Genomic DNA, 19,088 nt, shown 5'->3' with positions numbered 1-19,088 from the left:
TCATTGGTCTTTGTTTCTGATTTTCAAACTGGAGAAAACATGGTGGCTGTTCTGTGTAGGCGTGGCACTCAGCAACAAATCCATTGGATCCTACTGAAGATGCAACTCTTTAAAAACACCTCACAAATATATAATTTCATTTTTCAAAAAGACTCAGACTGGTGTAATTTCCTAAAACAGCTGGACACTGTAGTTTTTATCAAACGTTACTCAAACAGGAGTAAACAGTGCATCTGTTGGGGACTACTTTCAGCGCCGGATGAATCCACATGTGGTGCTCTAGTGAGTATTTGAGGCAGCAGGACGGTGTGTGTGGGACTGAGTCAGAATAAACTACAGTGTGTGTGTTCATGGTGATGAAGGAACATGTCACCCAGTGCAACAGTGCGGCTCGCTGATGTGTTTTTAATAGTTTTTGGACAACAGTGGAGCTCTGTGGCTCAGAGGAGGAAGAAGATACATCAGGCTGTGATTCACAGATGATACTTGTTAGTCGATACATTCAGTGTTGGTTTTGTTCTTTTCGTGGGATTTGTTGACAATAAGAAAACAGAGAATATCACCAGACTTATCCTTTACATGAACCGTCGCCCGTTGCTCCTCTCATGCCTCCCCTCTTTTCTCTGCCACGTAGGTTTGTTGAAGGTGTGTCAAAGCGGGAAAAGAAGGCGACCCCGCGTCTATTCTGCGATATCTGCGACTGCTTTGACCTCCATGACACAGAGGACTGTCCCACTCAGGCCCAGAGTCCCGACTCTGTACCTCACACCACCTATCACGGCAACCCGGCCGACGAGAGGCCCTACTGCGACATCTGCGAGGCCTTCGGACACGCCACAGAGTCCTGCAACGATGACCAGACCTTCTAGAGGCTCCAAAAACTCCATTTTAATTCCTTCCCTTTCCTGTTTCTTCTTCCCCTTAAACACAGCTCTCCTTTTTCTCTCCCACTACATTTCCCACAACCCAGCCCGACATGCCTGACTAAATTCCCTTCATATTTTTCCATATTGTATTTTTATACTGTATTTATGCATATCACTGGTAGCCACTGTCCTGATCTACATCTTTTACTCTGCAGCTCTTTGCTCTAAAGATAAACTCTTCTGACTGTAATGCAGAATGCTCGTCCAAATATGCTGCTTTGGTGCAATATTGATGTTTATAACAAAAGGAATCCGTCCTCTGCACTTGGCGTTTTTAACGTGTCGTTTTGCATTTAAGTTTGTTTCTAAATTAAGCAGAAGTGATGTTTCACAGCCATTGTTTTTTGGGCTTTATTTGTTATTTAGCAAAAAAATGATGCAACACAATTAAGCACAGATCAAACTGAAGGGAAAATGAAGCACCTCTCCGACATTCCTGTCGTCACGTTCCTCAGTCTGTACAGCTACAAACCAATCAGAGAGTGACACTGCCATGTCAAACATTTTACTAATCTTTAATGTTTAGTAATATTTTATAAAGTCCTTCTTTCAGTTGATCAACCTACGACGGAGTACTAGGGCCACCATCAGGAAAATAAATTATCTAAGATTTCAAGAAAAAAAGTTGTAGTATTTTGCGAAAAAGTAGAAATTTTACGGGGGAAAAATGTAATATTTCGAGAAAAAATTTGATTTCCAAAAACAGTTCAGTGGTACAAAAATAGTGAAACAGCTTAAATAACTTTGTCAAATCTTCAGATCTTCATTATCTACAACAAAATTCATAAATCACTGACAAAAACATTTAATATAGTCCTGTAGAAATCAAAATAAATACTAATTAAATACTTCATCTTGCCTTCTTTTCCTTATTTACTACGACGAAGTATTAAAATCTCATAATATAATGATTTTCTTTATATATTATGACTGTATTCTCAAAATATAACAACTTTATTCTCACAATATTACAATATTATTCTTGTAATATAAAGACTTTTTCCCTCTAAATATTACAACTTTATACTCGTAATAATACAACTTTATTCTCTAAATATAACGACTTTTTTATGCAACTGATTAGTTATTCAACTTTTTTAGTGGCCCTGATACTCCGTTTTAATCAACCTAAATGTTAACCTATGGAAAACCAATAATACTATGTAACATGAGCGAAGTTCAGTCTTGACTTTGGAAATCGTAGTTTCCAAGGTTGCAAGCTTTTTTCCCAGAGCTTTCAACTGCCTCTCACTGTCCTCATCAGTGGATGGAGTTCATTCCTGAGTTTACGGACAGGCTAAAGAGCGAACTCCTGTGTTTACTCCATCTGTTGATGAAGACCGTGAGATGCAAATGAAGACTGCAGAAAAAAAGCCAGTAAGTGGACCTTGACTTAAAGGGGAACACCACAGATTTTACACATAAAGGTCAGTTTACTTGTTTACTTACTTTTATGTAGAAAGTGTCTCTACAACATTTTTGTGTTTGACAAAACAATATCACTACAAGGTCCATTTAATAGCTGTTCTGGAGCTTTCATCATAATCACAATATCTTCATCAGCAGATAGTTTCCCAGCTGTCGTGGAATTTTAGGCGTTCAAGTTTCAGTTTTGTCCGAGCACTTTAGGGACTTCTCGTCTATGTTGGCTCAAAATTTGAGTTTAAAAGTTCATCTACATTTGCACGACATTGTGGCAACTCGATCAAAAGCTCCAGAACAGCTACTAAATGGACCTTGTCTCAACATTTTTGTGTAATTACTTTTCCATAGATCAGCACAGAGGTTAATATCCTCAAATAATGCCACTGAAAGTTACTGAGGATTTGTTGTAGTTAATGATGAAGTTGTTGTTATTTATTGTCTGATCTTTCACTAACCGGTGATGTTCCTACAGGGAAATAAGCTAGCACTGATTAAACGTGTATAGACAGTACTAGCACTACTGTAGTATAGGTGGGAGTACAGGAAGTACAGGTAGTACAGGAACTCACCCAGATGAAACTAGTGAAGCCTCTACTAACTTAGTTTTGCACTGTCCACTTTAAAGATTCAGCAGAAACAAACAGCGCTTTAACTTTATGATTCTAATCAAAAGTGATTTAAGGTCAGTACAGATTATTCTGTGTGCTGTCCCATCTCATACTGCCCTCTTTAATTAAAGCAACATTTGGGAAAAATGCTTATTTGCTTTCTGGCAGAGAGTTTGATGAGAAGGTGGATACCACTCGCAATATCTGTATGCTAAATATGAAGCTACAGCAGGTTAGCTTAGCTTAGCACAAAGTCTGTAAACGGGGAAACAGCTAGCCTGGCTATGTCCGGTACATAACTCCTGTAGAACAGCGAATTGTCATTTTTACACTTCGGTTTTAGTACGGGATATTACTGAGATTTTCTTACCTTTGGACAGAGCCAAGCGAGCCGTTTCCCCTCCGTTTCCAGTCTAAACTAAGTTCAGCTAAGCTAACTGGCTAGCCTTATACTGTATTTAAAGGGGAACTCCACCAATTTTACACATCAAAGTAGGTTTACAGGTTATGGGGAGGGCTAATGCATATGTGAAATAAGTAGTATAAAGCCTTTAGTGTCTCCAGAGGGAACTGTGTGAAGTCTGATAAATGTCCTCAAGTGATGTCACTTGAGTCAGCGTCGGTTGAGGCTGAAGACTACAAGTTTGAAGATGAAACAAATCTGGTGTGGAGTTAAAAAGAAGTGAGCTCACCAGCTTACCTGTAGCCCGCTGCTCACCTCTGCTCCAGGTTAGCAGCTCGAGGCTACATTAGCCGCTACTAGCATAACACACTAAAATCTCGGTGGTCGAGTTGCATTGTGGGCAATGTAGGCGCCATGTTTTGACAAGGAAGAGAATGCGTTGAATATAAAAGACGATATCTCTGCTTCCGCTGCATCGATTTTGGTCTTTTTTTGTTTTTAAACTGTCCAACCGTGAGTCCGACAATGTTATAGGAGTGCAATAATAAATCAGTGGAGGACTCTTAACAGAGAGTGGAATCAATTTTCTCATCTATCTCTCTGCCACAAAGCGAACAAGTGTATTTCCCAAAATGTCGAACTGTTCCTTTAAATTAAGCCTGTATACCGACATGTATTTGACTTCTCTTGTTCTTAAGCACAATTTTGGATCATATTGGATCTTCCAGTGTAACAGTGTTTAATACATGATGCGACTAACCATTGACACTAGACTTTGTAAATACTAATCAGAGGCTTCCTTCTGATAAAAGTGTACACAGTGCCATGGAACAAAAGATAGCTTTTATGTGTACTACATTTTATTTTTATGCCCTGTTGATAAGATTGACATTGTATAAGGAGGTTTCCACTCCAGGGGAAAAAAAGCCCATTTGTATAGACTTTAAAACATTGTGTACTTTATAAGTGATGCGTCTAATTATTAGTGTAATGTTTTATATGTAACAATTTCAGGCACCATCTAGAAGTGGTTTCGAAATGTTCAAACCACTTTACAGATGTTGACGTGGTGTAAAATGTCACTGTTTTCTATGTACTGTATACTCCTGAACAGTCCAATACAAATACTAAGGAAAAAAAGCTTGTGTTTATGGTTTTTCACTCTAGCAGCAATTAAGGTTTTTGCCTTGCAGCAAACAGATCTACAACCTCTCAGACAGCATTAAAACCCACTTTATAGCTCAAAGGACAATGTAGATTAGCTGCTGCACTGCTCATTATAGTTTCATCCCCAGATCCATTTACTCCTGAGAGGTTCAGGCAGCACAAAGAAACCTGCTCCATTTTTCATGAGGGCTGTTTCATAAACCAAGATTACCACTTAAACCAGGCTTGCTTCAGTCATTCGGGCTAATTGTCAGGAAATTCTGTTTCATAAAGGAGGTTTGAATAGGTCGGTAATATGAAAACTTATCCTTTCAGACTAGCCTGTTCCTAGTCTGGCTGGATTTCCAAATTTCTCACTCTTTTAGCTCTGTTTTTGGTCTCCACCAACTCCTGAGGGAAATAATCTGGCTCTTTAGCTGCTAAATGCTCCACTATGTTCACCAGCTTGTCTCTGTCTGCTGTTTGCTGCTGAGCAGGTAGCTTTTTCTCTGGAAATAGCTGCCTGCTGCCGCCGAAATCGTCGCTGTGAGAGCGGTGAGAGTGAACCAAAACAGCGAAGTTGCAGCCGGACAGCTAAACAATGAGCTGAAACTCACTATAAAGGCTGATGCTCAACGTTAGATAGGCATACGGACACGGACTGAGCCTTTCGCCCGTACTCTGCGTTCATTTCGTCCGTATTTGTGCACGTTTTCCGAAAGCTTACGGATACGGACAAAACGGAGCAGTACCACCGGAAATCGTGGGGGCAGTGTAACCAGCAGTTCTAGCGAGATACGACCATCGGACACGACACAACTTTGTGAGGAGAGGTTAGGCGAGTATTAGTGAACGAAAATAATTCTTATTATTACGACCTCCTCCACCGTCGCCACGTTTGTTGTTGTCAGGAACTCTTGACTCCGAGCTGCCCTCTAGTGGATGTATTGCTTAACATCCATGCCAACATAAAGGACGCGTGGAAGTGTGTGGGCAGCGACGGTTACATCGTTTGAAATGGACGTATCTATTTTCGTACGTAAGGGGAGCACGAATGAGGCTTAAAGCTCCGTAAAGCCGAGGGGAGCTGCAGATTCAGCTGATAACTCTCTGTATGTTCGTCACTACCAGAGACATCTTTCACATTGTCATTTGATATATTGTTATTATCAAAATATTAATTATAGCTGCTTTAAAGAGTAACTTACCCCCTGAAAGTCTTGAGGTTTAACTTCCCATCTTGCTGCAGTGATGTACAGATGTACTCCAGGACACTGTGACATCACTGCTGGGTGCAACAGAGCACACTTTCGACCACACCCACAAAACTTTCAATCAGAGAGGGCAGTGAAACACTGCTTTTCAGCCTGGTGTTAAGTTACTCTTTAAATGTCACTTTAATAAAATTAAAGAAACAAAAATACAAGAGGGACAGACGGTAAATCTGAAGTCATTTAAACAGTATTTTCACCATATGGAGGCGAACACATCAATTCACAACAAAGAAAACAGACATGTTAAGACAAAACTGCAATGTTGGAAGAAGTACTCAGATCCTTTACTTAAGTAAAAGTAGCAATAGCACACTGAAAATACTCCACTACAAGTAAAAGTCCTGCACTGAAAATATTACTTAAGTAGAAGTATGTAAGTGTTATCAGCAAAATGTACTTAAAGTATCAAAAGTAAAAGTACTCATAATGCTGAAAAATGACCCCTGTGAGTGTTTTACTATTGTATATTGGATTATTATTACTCATGCATTCATGTATACTTAGAAATCTACTGTTCGAGCTGATTTGAAGTGTTTTCCATACTGTTTGGTAGTTTAATACATTTTACGTGCAAAACATATGATGAACTTGATGCACTGTTATGTTTAATAAATTAAACATGTTTTGTATGTAAAATCTTAGTCTGTAAAGTAACTAAATCTGTAAAAAGTACAATATTTCCCTCTGAAGTGTAGTGGTGTAGAGTATAAAGTAACATAAAATGGAAATACTCAACTAACGTACAAGCACATCAAATTTCCCTCCAAACACTGAACACAAACACATAAAACGTTTTGTGAATTTTATTAAGAAAACAAAACCATTGGACATGATAAAAACCAAGCACTACTGATGGAATAAATAAGTCAAACCAAACCATAAATCTGTACAAGATCTAAAGTCAAACAAAATGGTCCCAAGAAAAAAACAAAAAACATACAAGATTTAATATCTCACAGCTCTTTTTTTGTTGTTTTTTTTTTAAAACACACAGTTATGAACAAACTATAAGCAATCAGCTCAATCAGGTGAAAGCTACAACATAAGTGAGATTTGTTTTTGTTTTTTTAAACTGAGTGTACATAATGCTGTTTATAACTGTTAATGTCAATACAATAGCATTTTAAGTTCCAGCGCTGCTGGACTGGGAATGAGGTATATGCTAATCCATCCTCTAAACTGAGACAATTGTCATGTTTTCATTTCTTTTCTCTCCATCCATGTGAATGCTGATTTGCTGAAATCTGATCAAGTAATTCTGCGTCATAAAGTTCTTCTATAGCCCCTGTTATGTTATGAAGTCATTGGTTTACAGTGGTTCAATTGATTCCAATCCATATTCACAAGTAAATATTGATTAATGAAACTAAATCTTACATGTGTGAGGTTGTACATTAGAGGTCACAGGTCTGAATCCGTACTATGAAGTTCAAGTAAACTGCACAAAATCGAGAGCTTGATGCCACACGTGTATGGATTCAGCCAATAGACAGCACCTTGAAGAAGGATTAGAACCAATGTTTGAGCTAAAAGACTGGATCCTTCTGTCTTGAGCTATAGAAACATGTGTAGGTCATAGATAAGTAGTGATACACAGAACATGTACAGAGATGAGAGGTGATTAAATACGAGTGATGATGGTGGACCAGACGGGAAAACCAGTCCCAGCAACTGGTCTGTTTCTACTTTAGAGGGAGGAAAACAACAACAAAGTGCCACCTGAAGTAGACATGGACCAGTGACCAGGAATTCTGACTTGTTTGCAGATGTTAAAATTTGCACAAGACAAAACTAAAGTACTTCTGGGTAGTGTTCAAATTCCAGTCTCCAACGGTTTTAAAAGGAACAGTTCCACATTTTGGGAAACACAATTAGTCGCTTTCTAGAGAGGATCGACATTTTCATGTCTGTACAGTAAATATGAAGCTACGGCCAGTCAACGGTTAGGCTAGCTTAGCTTAGCTTAAAGACTGGAAACAAGGGGAAACAGCTAGCCTGGCTCTGTCTGAAGGTAAAAAAACAAAACAAAACTGCCAACCAGCAACCTTGGTTTTTGTTTAATCTGCACAAAAAACAAAGTTTTTCTCCAGGAAGTCACTGCTCCTGGCCAAGAAATAATCCAGCACATAAACACATGAAAAACCACAATTTGTCATTTTTAGCCTTTGTTATACAAATTAAACATGTTAGTTAGCTAAATCCGTCTACAAGCACCTCCAAAGCTCACTAATTCACACGTTGTATCTCATTTGTTTAATCTGTACAAAATGCCGAAGTCTATGTGTCTCCATGATGTGTTTATTTTTATGGGTGATTTTTCTTTCCTGGACAGAACCAGGCTAACTTTGTCCCCCCGTTTCCAGTCGTTATGCTAAGCTAAGCTAAGCGTCAAGACTCTTTAACGTACAGACACGAGAGTGGCATCAATCCTCTCATCTAACTCTCGGTAAGAAAGTGAATATTCACCAAAATGTTTAGCTATTCCTTCAAATATGAACTAAACTGTTGTCGTTGAATATAAATATTGGATTATACGAATTAGTGACGATTATAAGGCAAACAAAAAAAAACCCCAAAACAAAACATGGCACCAGAATTGTAATTCAAAACCTGCTTGACCTAAAACGTGTATTTAATCGTAGCAACTCAAGGCACACCTTCAGGACCAACGCTACCTATGCCTGTCTTCACTACTTATCCAAGAGTTTATCTTGACCAGTACCGTCGTCCTCTTCTAATTCTTCCTCTACGAAACCACAAACTTACTCACTTTAAAAAAAAAAACAAACAAACATGTGAATGGAGAACTTTTCATGGATAGAGAAAAAAGACTTCCACTACAGCAGCAAATCTATCTGTGATCGATTGTGACATACCATAACAGTGCATTGACCCTCCTGAGAAAAAAACCCTAAACACTTCCTAAACAAATATAGAACATTAGTCTAACAGGAGGCGAATCGGGAGGATTGAAGTGACGTGGTCTTAGGGTGGAGGTTCCCCCCGCAGCCGCTGATCTGAGACCAGGTTAGCCTCTTGAGTATCCTGAGCTAAACCATGAGCAGTAAAACGTTTTAAAAACGGTCTCAGAGCAGCGTCCGGGATCAACCTCGTCCTAATCTCAGATCCCCAGTGTTAACTCTTTTAGTCACAGGTGCAGGTCAGTGTTTGTGTTCTGGCCTGGCGGTGGCTGGGCTCGGCTGACAGCGCCGCCCCTGGTCACAGAGGGAATTGCAGCCCGGGGTTCAGAGCTTCTCTTGGCATTAGTGAAAAGTGTGGAGAACTGGAAGGAAGCACGGAGGGGACCAGTGAATAGAGGTAATATCCATTCTCCCTCTGTGGCAGAGGAGTGTTAGGGCAAAGATGGCAAATCGGAGGGGAAACAGCCGCCAGGAGGGTGAGGGGGAGACACACGTCCATTCTCCCTTTGGTATAGTTTGGGTAGCGAAGGGGAGGTTGGGTAGTAAGAGGAGTGGGAGGAGAGCTGGTGTATCCATTAGCCCTAAATGATCTAGAGTTAATGGAGGGAGGTACAGGGGGAGGGAGAGAGGAGGGTGAAGGAGAGAAATGACTCAGCCCCAAACATTTAACTCTCCTCAAAGTCCTGAGACGAGGACTCCAGTTTGCTTTTCTTGCTGGGCGGGGCCTCCTCCTCTAGGTCCTACGAGGAAAAACAAAAATAAAATAAAACGTCTTTAATACACACTTCTTTTGTGAAAACTAGTATACACTTTATACAATCTCAACTTTTAAGCCAACAAGAAGTTCTTAAGAGTGCTCAGAAAAATAGAAATTTGAATGTCTATGTTTCCATGCGAACTGGGTGTTGCAGTGTGTGCAGAGTTCACCAAGTTAAGACTTTTTAATAAAATAAAATGCAATTTAATACCCGTTTCAAGGTGAAGTATGATGGAAAACCAGTAGAGGCGATATGGCCTAGACTTATACATCACACTTTTTCAGTACTTCCCAGTATATAACAATAAATCCGAACGATATAATTCATTAAATTAATGCGACCTGGACCGCTTTAAGTGGCAGAAAATGGATGGATGATTAACCAATTAAACATTATTAACTAATTTAAGTTTATTCAAGTTTTTGAGCTTCTTAGCTACTGTAGCTAGCAGTAGCGACAGTGTTTGTTGTGTCCGACAGTGCTGACTTCAGGTATTGTTGTTTGGGATTGTATTTTACTGTCCGAGTCTGTTGCCATTTCTTGTTCCACTGATACTGCGTGATTTTAATCATTTTATGTGAACCAAACCAAGACCTTTTAAGAACTTTAAAAAAGGGTTAGCAAACTCTTTGTGGAAGCTAAGTGGGAATTCAAAGACAGAATAAAGAGGATTTAAAAGATTAGGTGGTTTTTGTGTAGAGACATATACAGCTTTACATTACAAAAAAGGTACATCGTGACACACATGCTCCGAGGACAGCAGGTCTCTGTAGTATCAGTCTTGTTGTTATTCAAGGTCCTACTGTATCTATGTGGCTATAAATATCCATTCAGCATTCACTGAGTGCCTCGGGGCAACACATTACGGCTGCAGTTGGAGAAGTGAAGTCAACATTGGAGCAGTAGTTACAGAGAAAAAGAGAACAAAAACGTTGAGACTTGTATTTTGTTGTATCTTTGGGGTTTTTAAAGTTTGGATATCTGTCTCTGAGAATTCTGCCTCCGAACCAATACAACGGAAAAAGATTATTTGTGTTTGTGGTGCTCACAGCATTGAAAATTAAAGTTTAAAAATGAACAAAGTCTCTTTCCCAAAAAACAATGAACAAACAAAAAAGCGTTTTTGTGTGGCTTTTGCAGTGTAATTGGGCCGTTTTTCAAGAAAGAGATATTGCTTTTAAGTTTAATAGAAATAAATACTGATAACTCAAAACCTGGACACACAAAACTAAAGAGTATCTGCATGGCCAGATACCATTAGAGTTAAGTGAGAAAATGTGTTTTTTTTTGTAATTTGGGGGAACCGACCAATGAATCATTCACAACTGGGACAACCAAACCGATGAGCTGTGAGCGTAGTTTGAAGACGTGTTCGTACCTGAGTGGCTTTGCTGTCTGAAGAGTCCTTCTCCCCCGAGGACAGGCTGTCTCTCTTGGCACTTTGTGCTCTCTCTGAGGTCTCTGATGAAGGGGTGGTCTTACCTGAGGATTGTAACACACCAACAAATCAGAACAGGAGCACATTTCTTCAGCTGGCAGTAAATACAGAGAGGGCTGAACAATGTGCAGTAAAGGTGATGTGTTGTTGTTGCAGACGCTTGTTTTCTGACACTTCAGTGACACAGTGTGGTTGTGTAAAGTAACTGCACAGAAACATGGAGTTTAAATGGAAGCGGAGGTGAACATCATTTACTCGGGGTCAGTTTAGTTTAACCGACACGGGGACACTGATCAAAGATCAAACTGGATACAATGAAAAGTCAAATTAGATCCTTCACAGTAGAGCTGAAACAATTTGGTCAAATCAACAGAATATTATCAGCAAACATTTTGATCATCAGTTAAATCACTTAAGTCATTTTTTGAAAGCAAAAATGCCCCCAAAATGTACCGTTTCCGCTTTTTCAAATGTCAGTATTTGCTGGTCTTCGATGATGGCTCATTAAATGTTTTATTTGGATTTTAGACTGCTGCTTGGCCCCTGGGAAATGTGATAAGCATGTTTTTACGATTTTCAGACATTTTATCTGCAGCCCTACTTTTCAAACGTTAAATCTGAAGGACTATGAGTTAACAGCTTGAGTCACGCACAGAGGCTGTATTATGTGTATTATTCGCTTATCATTTCGAAAAGTTATAACCGGCAGGTGAGACATTTCTTCCTGATAATAATTACTTTAGCCTGTTAAAGTGACAGGAAGTTGCCTCCTTTCTTAGCTTATTGAAATGCAGTCAGTTCAAAAGGCCTTTAGTGATGTTAACCTATTGGCAACCGAAGCGACGTAATTCAGTATGTGTGTACAGGTTTTCCACTGCAGTCAGAGGCTGGGGGGTTTAAACTATTCACATGAACTATGCACCCATCTCGTACCTTTTATAGGAACGGATGACTATCTCTAACACAAAGCGCTATTTTCCAAGCTGTGGCTGTCATATTTTCGTGGGACCTGTGTGAGCACGGTTTCCATGGGAACGCAGCCGTCGTAATACGGAAGTGGGCGTGGTTTCATCTAAAAGTTGGTTGGAAAAAATGACAGACGCTGACAGGACATTTATAGAAAGAGCCACAAACAAAAATGCTTGTGCGATATTTGGCACCTGGTGCCCGAAAATGAGTGGTGAATAAATAAATAAAAAAAATATATATATATAAAAAAATAATAATAATATTATATATATATATATATATATATTTAAAAAACAAAAACAGGAAGTGGCTCACCATCCATCTGATCAGCACTACCACCTGCTAGCTGACAGTGATTAGATCTGTGGTAATGTTAGATACACCCATCAGTACCTGTGTGTGTGTGTGTGTGTGTGTGTGTGTAACTGACCCCTCTTGCTGTCCGGGCTCTGGTCAGTCTTGGCCTCGCTGTTCTCGCGGTGAGACGCGGCGGTGGGCTCTGGGGTGGGGCTGGTGCTACAACTGTTTTCCTGTTTCACTGGGGACGAGTCGGCGATGGAGCTCTGGTTGCTGTTGTCATCTAGCAAAGAAAGAGAGAGGTTAACTCACGTTGGTTTTTGTCATTATGAGATTGTCAGATATTGATCTTAGACACAAAACATACCTTTAAAAAAAAAAAGAATTAAAAATTCCATTGTTAGAATTAGTTTGACTTTAGTACGTCTTTTTTCATAGAAGATGAATAAAAACCCTCAGGTGCAATGGGTACAAATTACTCAAAATAGAAGTATGTTTTGGCAATAACAGGTTTCAGAAAGCCAAATCTAACACTTTTAAATGCTACAGAGAGTTAAATTCATACAGATGAGCAGGCAAAACCAGCTTATTTCTAAATGAAGGGTCTCGGGCTGAAAATGCCTCATACAAGAAAGGATGTGGCTGCGTGCTGATTCAACAAAAGACAAAAAAAATAAAAATAATTCCTCTTGCTGTAGGTGTTTTAAAGTATAGTGATATTCTATATTTCCCTTATTGTCAACAAATTCCATGAAAAGATGAAAACCAGCAGTGAATGTATATAATGTATCTGCTAACAGGTGATGTGTGTGAATCACAGCCTGATGGATCTTCCTCCTCTGAGCCATAGAGCTCCATTGTTGTCCAGAAACTATTAAAACACATCAGTGAGCCGCACTGGTGCACTGGGTGACGTGTTCCTTCATCACCATGAACACACACACTGTAGTTTATTCTGACTCAGCCCCACACACACCGTCCTGCTGCCCCAAACACTCACTACAGCACCACACGTGGATTCATCCGCCGCTGGAAATAGTCCCCGACTCATGCACTATTTACTCCTGTTTGAGTAACGTTTGCTTAAAACTACAGTGTCCAGCTGTTTTAGGAAGTTACTGAGCCTTTAAAAAAAAAAGAAAGAAAGAAACTATATATTTGTGAGGTGTTTTTAAAGATTTGCGTCTTCAGTAAGAACCAATGGGCTCGGAGCTGAGAGCCACAGACAGGAAGTCAGACAGTACTGAGAGACGGACTGACACATATTTGGTTTTGGACTTTTCCTGGGATTTGTTGACAATCAGAAAAATAAAGAATATAACCAGGCTTGTCCGTTAAGGCTCTCAGTACCTACCATGCATGTCCATCATCCCCGGAGAGGAGCTGTTCTCTGGAGTCGTCAACTCTGAGCCGTATTTCTCATCTTTGCCCTTCTTCTTATTCTTGTTCTTCTACAATGAGAGAAAAAGTAGAGACTTCAAACATGCAGTAGCTCCATTCAAAAGCAATCAACATGTAATAATGTGACGTAAAAACCAGCAAAACAAAAATGGTGGAGCACAGAAGGCGTGTCTACGAAATACACTATTTTGCACTTGAAACGAAGGCAGAAAAATGTTCTTTTGTTCTTCAGCATTTCATATAAAGCACGTGTAGAAAACATGTGGCGACACTGCGTTTTGGGGTTTACTGCTAATGACAATAAATATCACTTAAGAGGCTGAACTTACATCATCTGATTTGGGCTCCGTCACTGGCACCCACTTGTAGATGCGAAGGGACGTGTCTCCAACAGTCACCCATTTCTTCTCCCTGTGTAGGAGTGAAAACCAATCTGACTCAAAGGCTCTGAGGCACCATACATCAATCCCCGACACTGCGACATAATGTAAAGCAAAAACTGAACGCAGCTCCCTGTCACAAAGAACTACAGTCACTCTTTTATATACTGTATAAATATTACAAAAAACAAGGGTTCCTGATTATACTGAGTTTAAAAGTACTATGAGTACAATTAGGTTTTTTTATATTATTTTTGTTACTGATTCATTTCTTGATCATTTTTTCAATTAATAAAGTAACCATTTAGTCTACAAAAATGGCAGACAATAGTTAAAAATGAACATCACAATTTCCCGGAGCCAATTATTACATCGTCAAATTACTTGTTTTGTCCGACCAGCAGCCCCAAACCCAAATATATTACATTTACAATGAAATAAAGCAGATAAGAGCAGCAAATTATCATATTTTAGAGGCTGTTTGGTATTTTTTTTGGTATTCGATAAGTTACTTAAATCTGTCTGTGAATGGAAAATATTGTGGTTAATACAGCAGGAAACATATCATGTTGTAATAAATAGACTCTAAAATCACCACTGAATCCCAAAGACTCAATTATTTAGCAGATAAAATACATTTAAAAACGTCACTTTGGGCTTTTGGAAACTGTGATGGGCATTTTTTCCACTGTTTGACATTTTATAGACCAAAATGAGTAATTGAGAAAATAATCCGCGCGTTAAGTGATAATGAAATTACTATACTACTATTATTGAGTCATCTGCTGATTATCTGCTTGATTGATTTATTAATTGTTTGGTCTACAAAATGTAAGAAAATAGTCACACAAAAAAAGTCCATAACAATTTACTAATTTAATATGCCTGTGTTGACATATTCAAATGTCTTGTTTTGTCAAATGTTCACATTGGAGAAGCATTTTTGCTTAAAATATGATTTAAACGATTAATCAGTTAACAAAATAATTGACGATTTAATTTTCCGATCAAGTCGAGTAATCGTTTCAGCTCCGAAATGATGTTTTAGAGACACAGGCACACTAGAATCGACAATAGGATACTTAAAGTGATAATGTATGATAGAAAATCAACATAATAATTCTGATTAGGCCTGCAACTAACAAATATTTTCATTATTGATTAATCTGCATATTATTTGGTCTATAAAATGTCTTATTTTGTTTTGATAAACAGTCAAAAACTCTATTATTATAGAAGAATAAGAAAACCAGAAAACATTCACATTGGTGAAGCTGACACCTGTGATTTGTATTTTTTTTTTTTTTTTTGCATTTTTCCTTTAAAAAATAAAAGTTTAAACAATTAATCAATTTTCAATCTTGTTGCTGAATAGTTTTCCGTGGCTGGACTAATCGATTAGCTAATCGACTAATCGTTTTCACCTCTAAGAAGAGGTGGAGAAAGTATTCGGCTCATTTACTTAAGTAAAAGAAGCAATACTGAAATACAAAAACACATTACAAGTAAAAATCCAGCATTGAAAATGTCACTTAAGTAAAAGTATTATTAGCAAAATGTACTTGTATCAAAGTAAAAAGCACTCAGAAATCAGTAAAATGAATGTTTTACTGTTATATAACTATTATACTCACAGCTAACATTTAGTTAGTACTGTTGGGTACTTGACACTTCATATTTCATATATATGTTATTTCAATGTATTCACATATATTTTATATGAACAATCTTAAATCTGAAAGGTAACTACAGATGTTAAGTAAATGTAGTGGAGTTGAAAGTAACTTATCTCTAAAATATAGTTTAGAATGGAAATACTAATAAGTACAATTATCTTAAAATCGTACTTAAGTACAGTACTTGAGTAAATGTTCTTAGTAACTTTTCCACCGCTGTTTCCAAGTTAATTAGTTAAAAAATCACTGTAAAGTAACTTTTTAAGCTAGCAATTAGCATACAGTGTTAGCTTACAGAAGAAATTCTAGAAAAGATCTGAAAAAATAAAGCACCGGGAAAAAATGTATTAAATTTTGATGCCGTCTGTTTGTACACAAAAAGCACAAAATTGAGTTTGACAATATTATTTTTAATCAACTAAAAGACGGCAGTTACATTAACAACTTGACCTGGGGGGGGGGGACGTTTGATTATTAGCACCTGACAACAAATCACATACATTCTGCCACCGGGCGGGGTTACACACCTAATTTAAAATAAATAAATGTATATATGTGTGTATATATTCTCGAAATAAACATGTATATTTTAACCGTTATAAGTGGACAAACACGTCTTCTTGTGTTAAACGTTAAGACTGAGTCACTACGTGTTCAGCCATGCACTACTGTAGCCTACTTCCCTCTCCCAACCCCCACCGTGCCTTATTCTCTATCAGACCTAAAAAGGGCGACTCAAAGCGCTTAATTTAAAACTCCAGACGGACTAAACTACTCCGACTCAAGAGCGCCGTCGTCAAATTGTTTCCAAGTCGAGAGTTATTGGACGTTTCGGTCCTAAAAACCGCCGCCTGAGCCACAAGCTCAACAGCGGGCAGCAATGGCTTCATGTGACTGCATCGAAATGGCTTCTGGGTTCAACCCTTGCCGTTAAAATAACCGAGAGAGAGAGAGACAGAGACAGAAAAAAACACCGCCGGGTACATGTTGTATGTTTGATAGACGACGGACGGGGTGGTGCACCGCACTAGTGCGCCCCGGTGCACCTGAGCCGCAAGTACATCTGCCGTGAATCCCGTTCAAAAATCGTCCTTTTCTTTCAATTTCGTCCGTCTCGCTGCTTCCCTCTCCTCCCCCAACAAGCAAGCGTTTCTCGTGTTAGATAACGAAGCCCGCTTTTTCTCTTCTCCCCCCCCCCACCACCTTTATTTCTCCTCTTACCATTTTCGTACTTTCTCAATAGCGGCCATAACCCTCTTGATGTCATCTTTCGCCCTGCTCCGGGTCTCAGCTCGGACCGACCTGCCCGACATTGCCGCGGTGGGTATAATATTTTTAAAGCTCGCCGGCAGTTGAGACACAATGCAAACAGTAGAGCGCACAGAGGAGCCACTGCGCATGCGCGGCCTGATGTAGCAGAGAGGGGAGCCTGGCTGCAGCTGCACCGTGAAGAGAGATCTGTCTCCCTGCTGAGCGTGTAGGAGAACAAAGAGGCTGCAAACAAGCACGGATATACTCTCAGAGGCGGAGGAAGTATTCTCTTTACTTATGTAAAAGTATTACTACCATACTGTTAAATTTAAATTAAAAAAAATGCTCCCATTACATGTAAAAGTCCTGCATTGAAAATACTAACTTCATAGTAATGAACTTTTATTTCAGAATCAGAAATACTTTATTGAAACTCTTTTGCTACAGCAGCTCACTGTCACGTCAGTGCACACAGGAATAGAAGTACTAAGCAAAAAAATAAATATATATAATACACTATAATACAGGTCAGAAAATAAATTAAGTACAAAGTGGGTATAAGTATAAAATAAGTGTGACGTACAAAGTGGGTTTACCGGTTGATGATGATAATATGGTATAAAGTAATAGTGCATCAACTGCCAAGTTAAGTGTAGCTTATTTATAATGAGACGGAGGATATAGCACAGCAGTCCTAGAGGTATGAGTAAATATCAATAAATTGATATTTACTCATACCTCTAGGACTGCTGTGTGTTTACAGAGCACTTTATCAAAACAAAGTACAAAGTGCTTCACAGAGAGAGAAATAAAATATCGCAGTGAATGATAAAATACACAAGAGAAGAGCCTTAAACGAAGACACTGACTCAGACAACCTCATTTCTTCGGGGAAGTTGTTCCAGAGACTCTGGGGCCCTGATGACAAAAGCTCTGCCCCCCTTTGTTTACATCCTGGACTCAGGATACAACTTCAGTAAAAGTACAAAAGTGTTATCAGGAACTTGTACTTAAAGTGTCAGCAGTAGAGAAAGCAGAGAAATGGCCCCTGTCAGTGTATATACTGTAGAATATCTAATTATATACTATGTATATATACAGTGGTGTGAAAAAGTGTTTGCCCCCTTCCTGATTTCTTATTTTTTTGCATGTTTGTCACACGTAAATGTTTCAGATCATCAAACAAATTTAAATATTAGTCAAAGATAACACAAAGTAAACACAAAATGCAGTTTTTAAATGAAGGTTGTTATTATTACTATGTGTGTTTAATTCCTGATAATGCACCTCGAAGGTCTTTATAGCACGGTCACTTGCCAAAGAAGAAAAAAATTAAGACCATTAATTTGTATTTTGTTTTGCAGTCAAAATCTAAACTTTTTCACAAGCCATAACCCAGTTTCCCAGGTAGCACCTGAGGGTTTGGCTAATACCTGGAACAATCATTACCATCCCATGAGGTTCTTATGCAATGGAAACGTTGTTAACTACTCCAGTAAGTAGGACGAACCTTAGATACGACTTGGCAACGGGTGATATCATAACATAAAGGTACGTACCTGTACCTTTATCCTTCCCATAAACTATTCATCAGCACACACACAAATATATGCATAGGATATACTGTATTTATATAATTAATGTTGTGTTAATGTTCATATTACTGTTAAATATATTTAGATTTGTTCTTGAAACTTTCCTGCCAATAAAGCCCTTTGAATTTAACTGAAATGTATATAATATATATAGTTACATCAGTCATATAGTGCCACTAACCCTGTAACACTAACATATCCACTTAATTATAATTATATTATAATATTATATTTTATAGTTTAAATGCACGCTGTTTTTTTTTACATCATTGTTGTTAACTATAATCTAAGCATGCTGTATGTACAGTACATATCCACCTACTTCATGGGTATAAAGTAACCTGTCACTTATTAATTGTTCAATATTTATTCAGTTCAGATTCTTTACTTAAGTAAAAGTACCAATACCACACTGCAAAAATACTCCATTACAAGTAAAAGTCCTGCATTGAAAATGTTACTCAAGTACAGTGGTTGGAAGTGCATTTACTGAAGTACAGTTTTGAGGTACTTGTACTTTACTTGAGTATTTCCATTTTCTGCTACTTTATACTTCTACTCCGCTACAGTTCAGAGTGAAATATTGTACTTTTTACTCCGCTACATTTATTTTAAAGATA

The 19,088-nt window shown here is 38.4% G+C and overlaps 2 protein-coding genes across 4 annotated transcripts in view; one reads left to right on the top strand and one right to left on the bottom strand.

The window, feature by feature from the left end:
• Nucleotides 1-4,748, top strand: part of clip1b (CAP-GLY domain containing linker protein 1b) — a 47,396-nt gene extending 42,648 nt beyond the window's left edge. For all 3 annotated transcript variants that reach the window (XM_044173245.1, XM_044173246.1, XM_044173244.1), the window contains one exon: nt 635-4,748. In XM_044173245.1, coding sequence (XP_044029180.1) covers nt 635-869 — 235 coding nt within the window. In that variant the 3' untranslated portion in view covers nt 870-4,748. The remainder of the gene's footprint in view (nt 1-634) is intronic.
• A 1,822-nt stretch (nt 4,749-6,570) lies between these two features.
• Nucleotides 6,571-17,111, bottom strand: bcl7a (BAF chromatin remodeling complex subunit BCL7A). Its single transcript, XM_044173247.1, has 6 exons — nt 16,844-17,111; nt 13,896-13,977; nt 13,520-13,616; nt 12,299-12,448; nt 10,840-10,943; nt 6,571-9,443 (listed from the first exon to the last, which is right to left on the bottom strand). The coding sequence occupies exons 1-6, from the start codon at nt 17,020-17,022 to the stop codon at nt 9,369-9,371; spliced, it is 687 nt and encodes a 228-aa protein (XP_044029182.1). The 5' UTR covers nt 17,023-17,111; the 3' UTR covers nt 6,571-9,368.
• Between the last annotated feature and the right edge of the window lie 1,977 nt (nt 17,112-19,088).

The sequence above is a fragment of the Siniperca chuatsi genome, linkage group LG18 (genome assembly GCF_020085105.1).
Source record: "Siniperca chuatsi isolate FFG_IHB_CAS linkage group LG18, ASM2008510v1, whole genome shotgun sequence".
NCBI classification, from domain to species: Eukaryota; Metazoa; Chordata; class Actinopteri; order Centrarchiformes; family Sinipercidae; genus Siniperca; species Siniperca chuatsi.
Note: the sequence above shows the minus strand (reverse complement) of the source record. Positions and strands in the feature narration are given on the sequence as shown.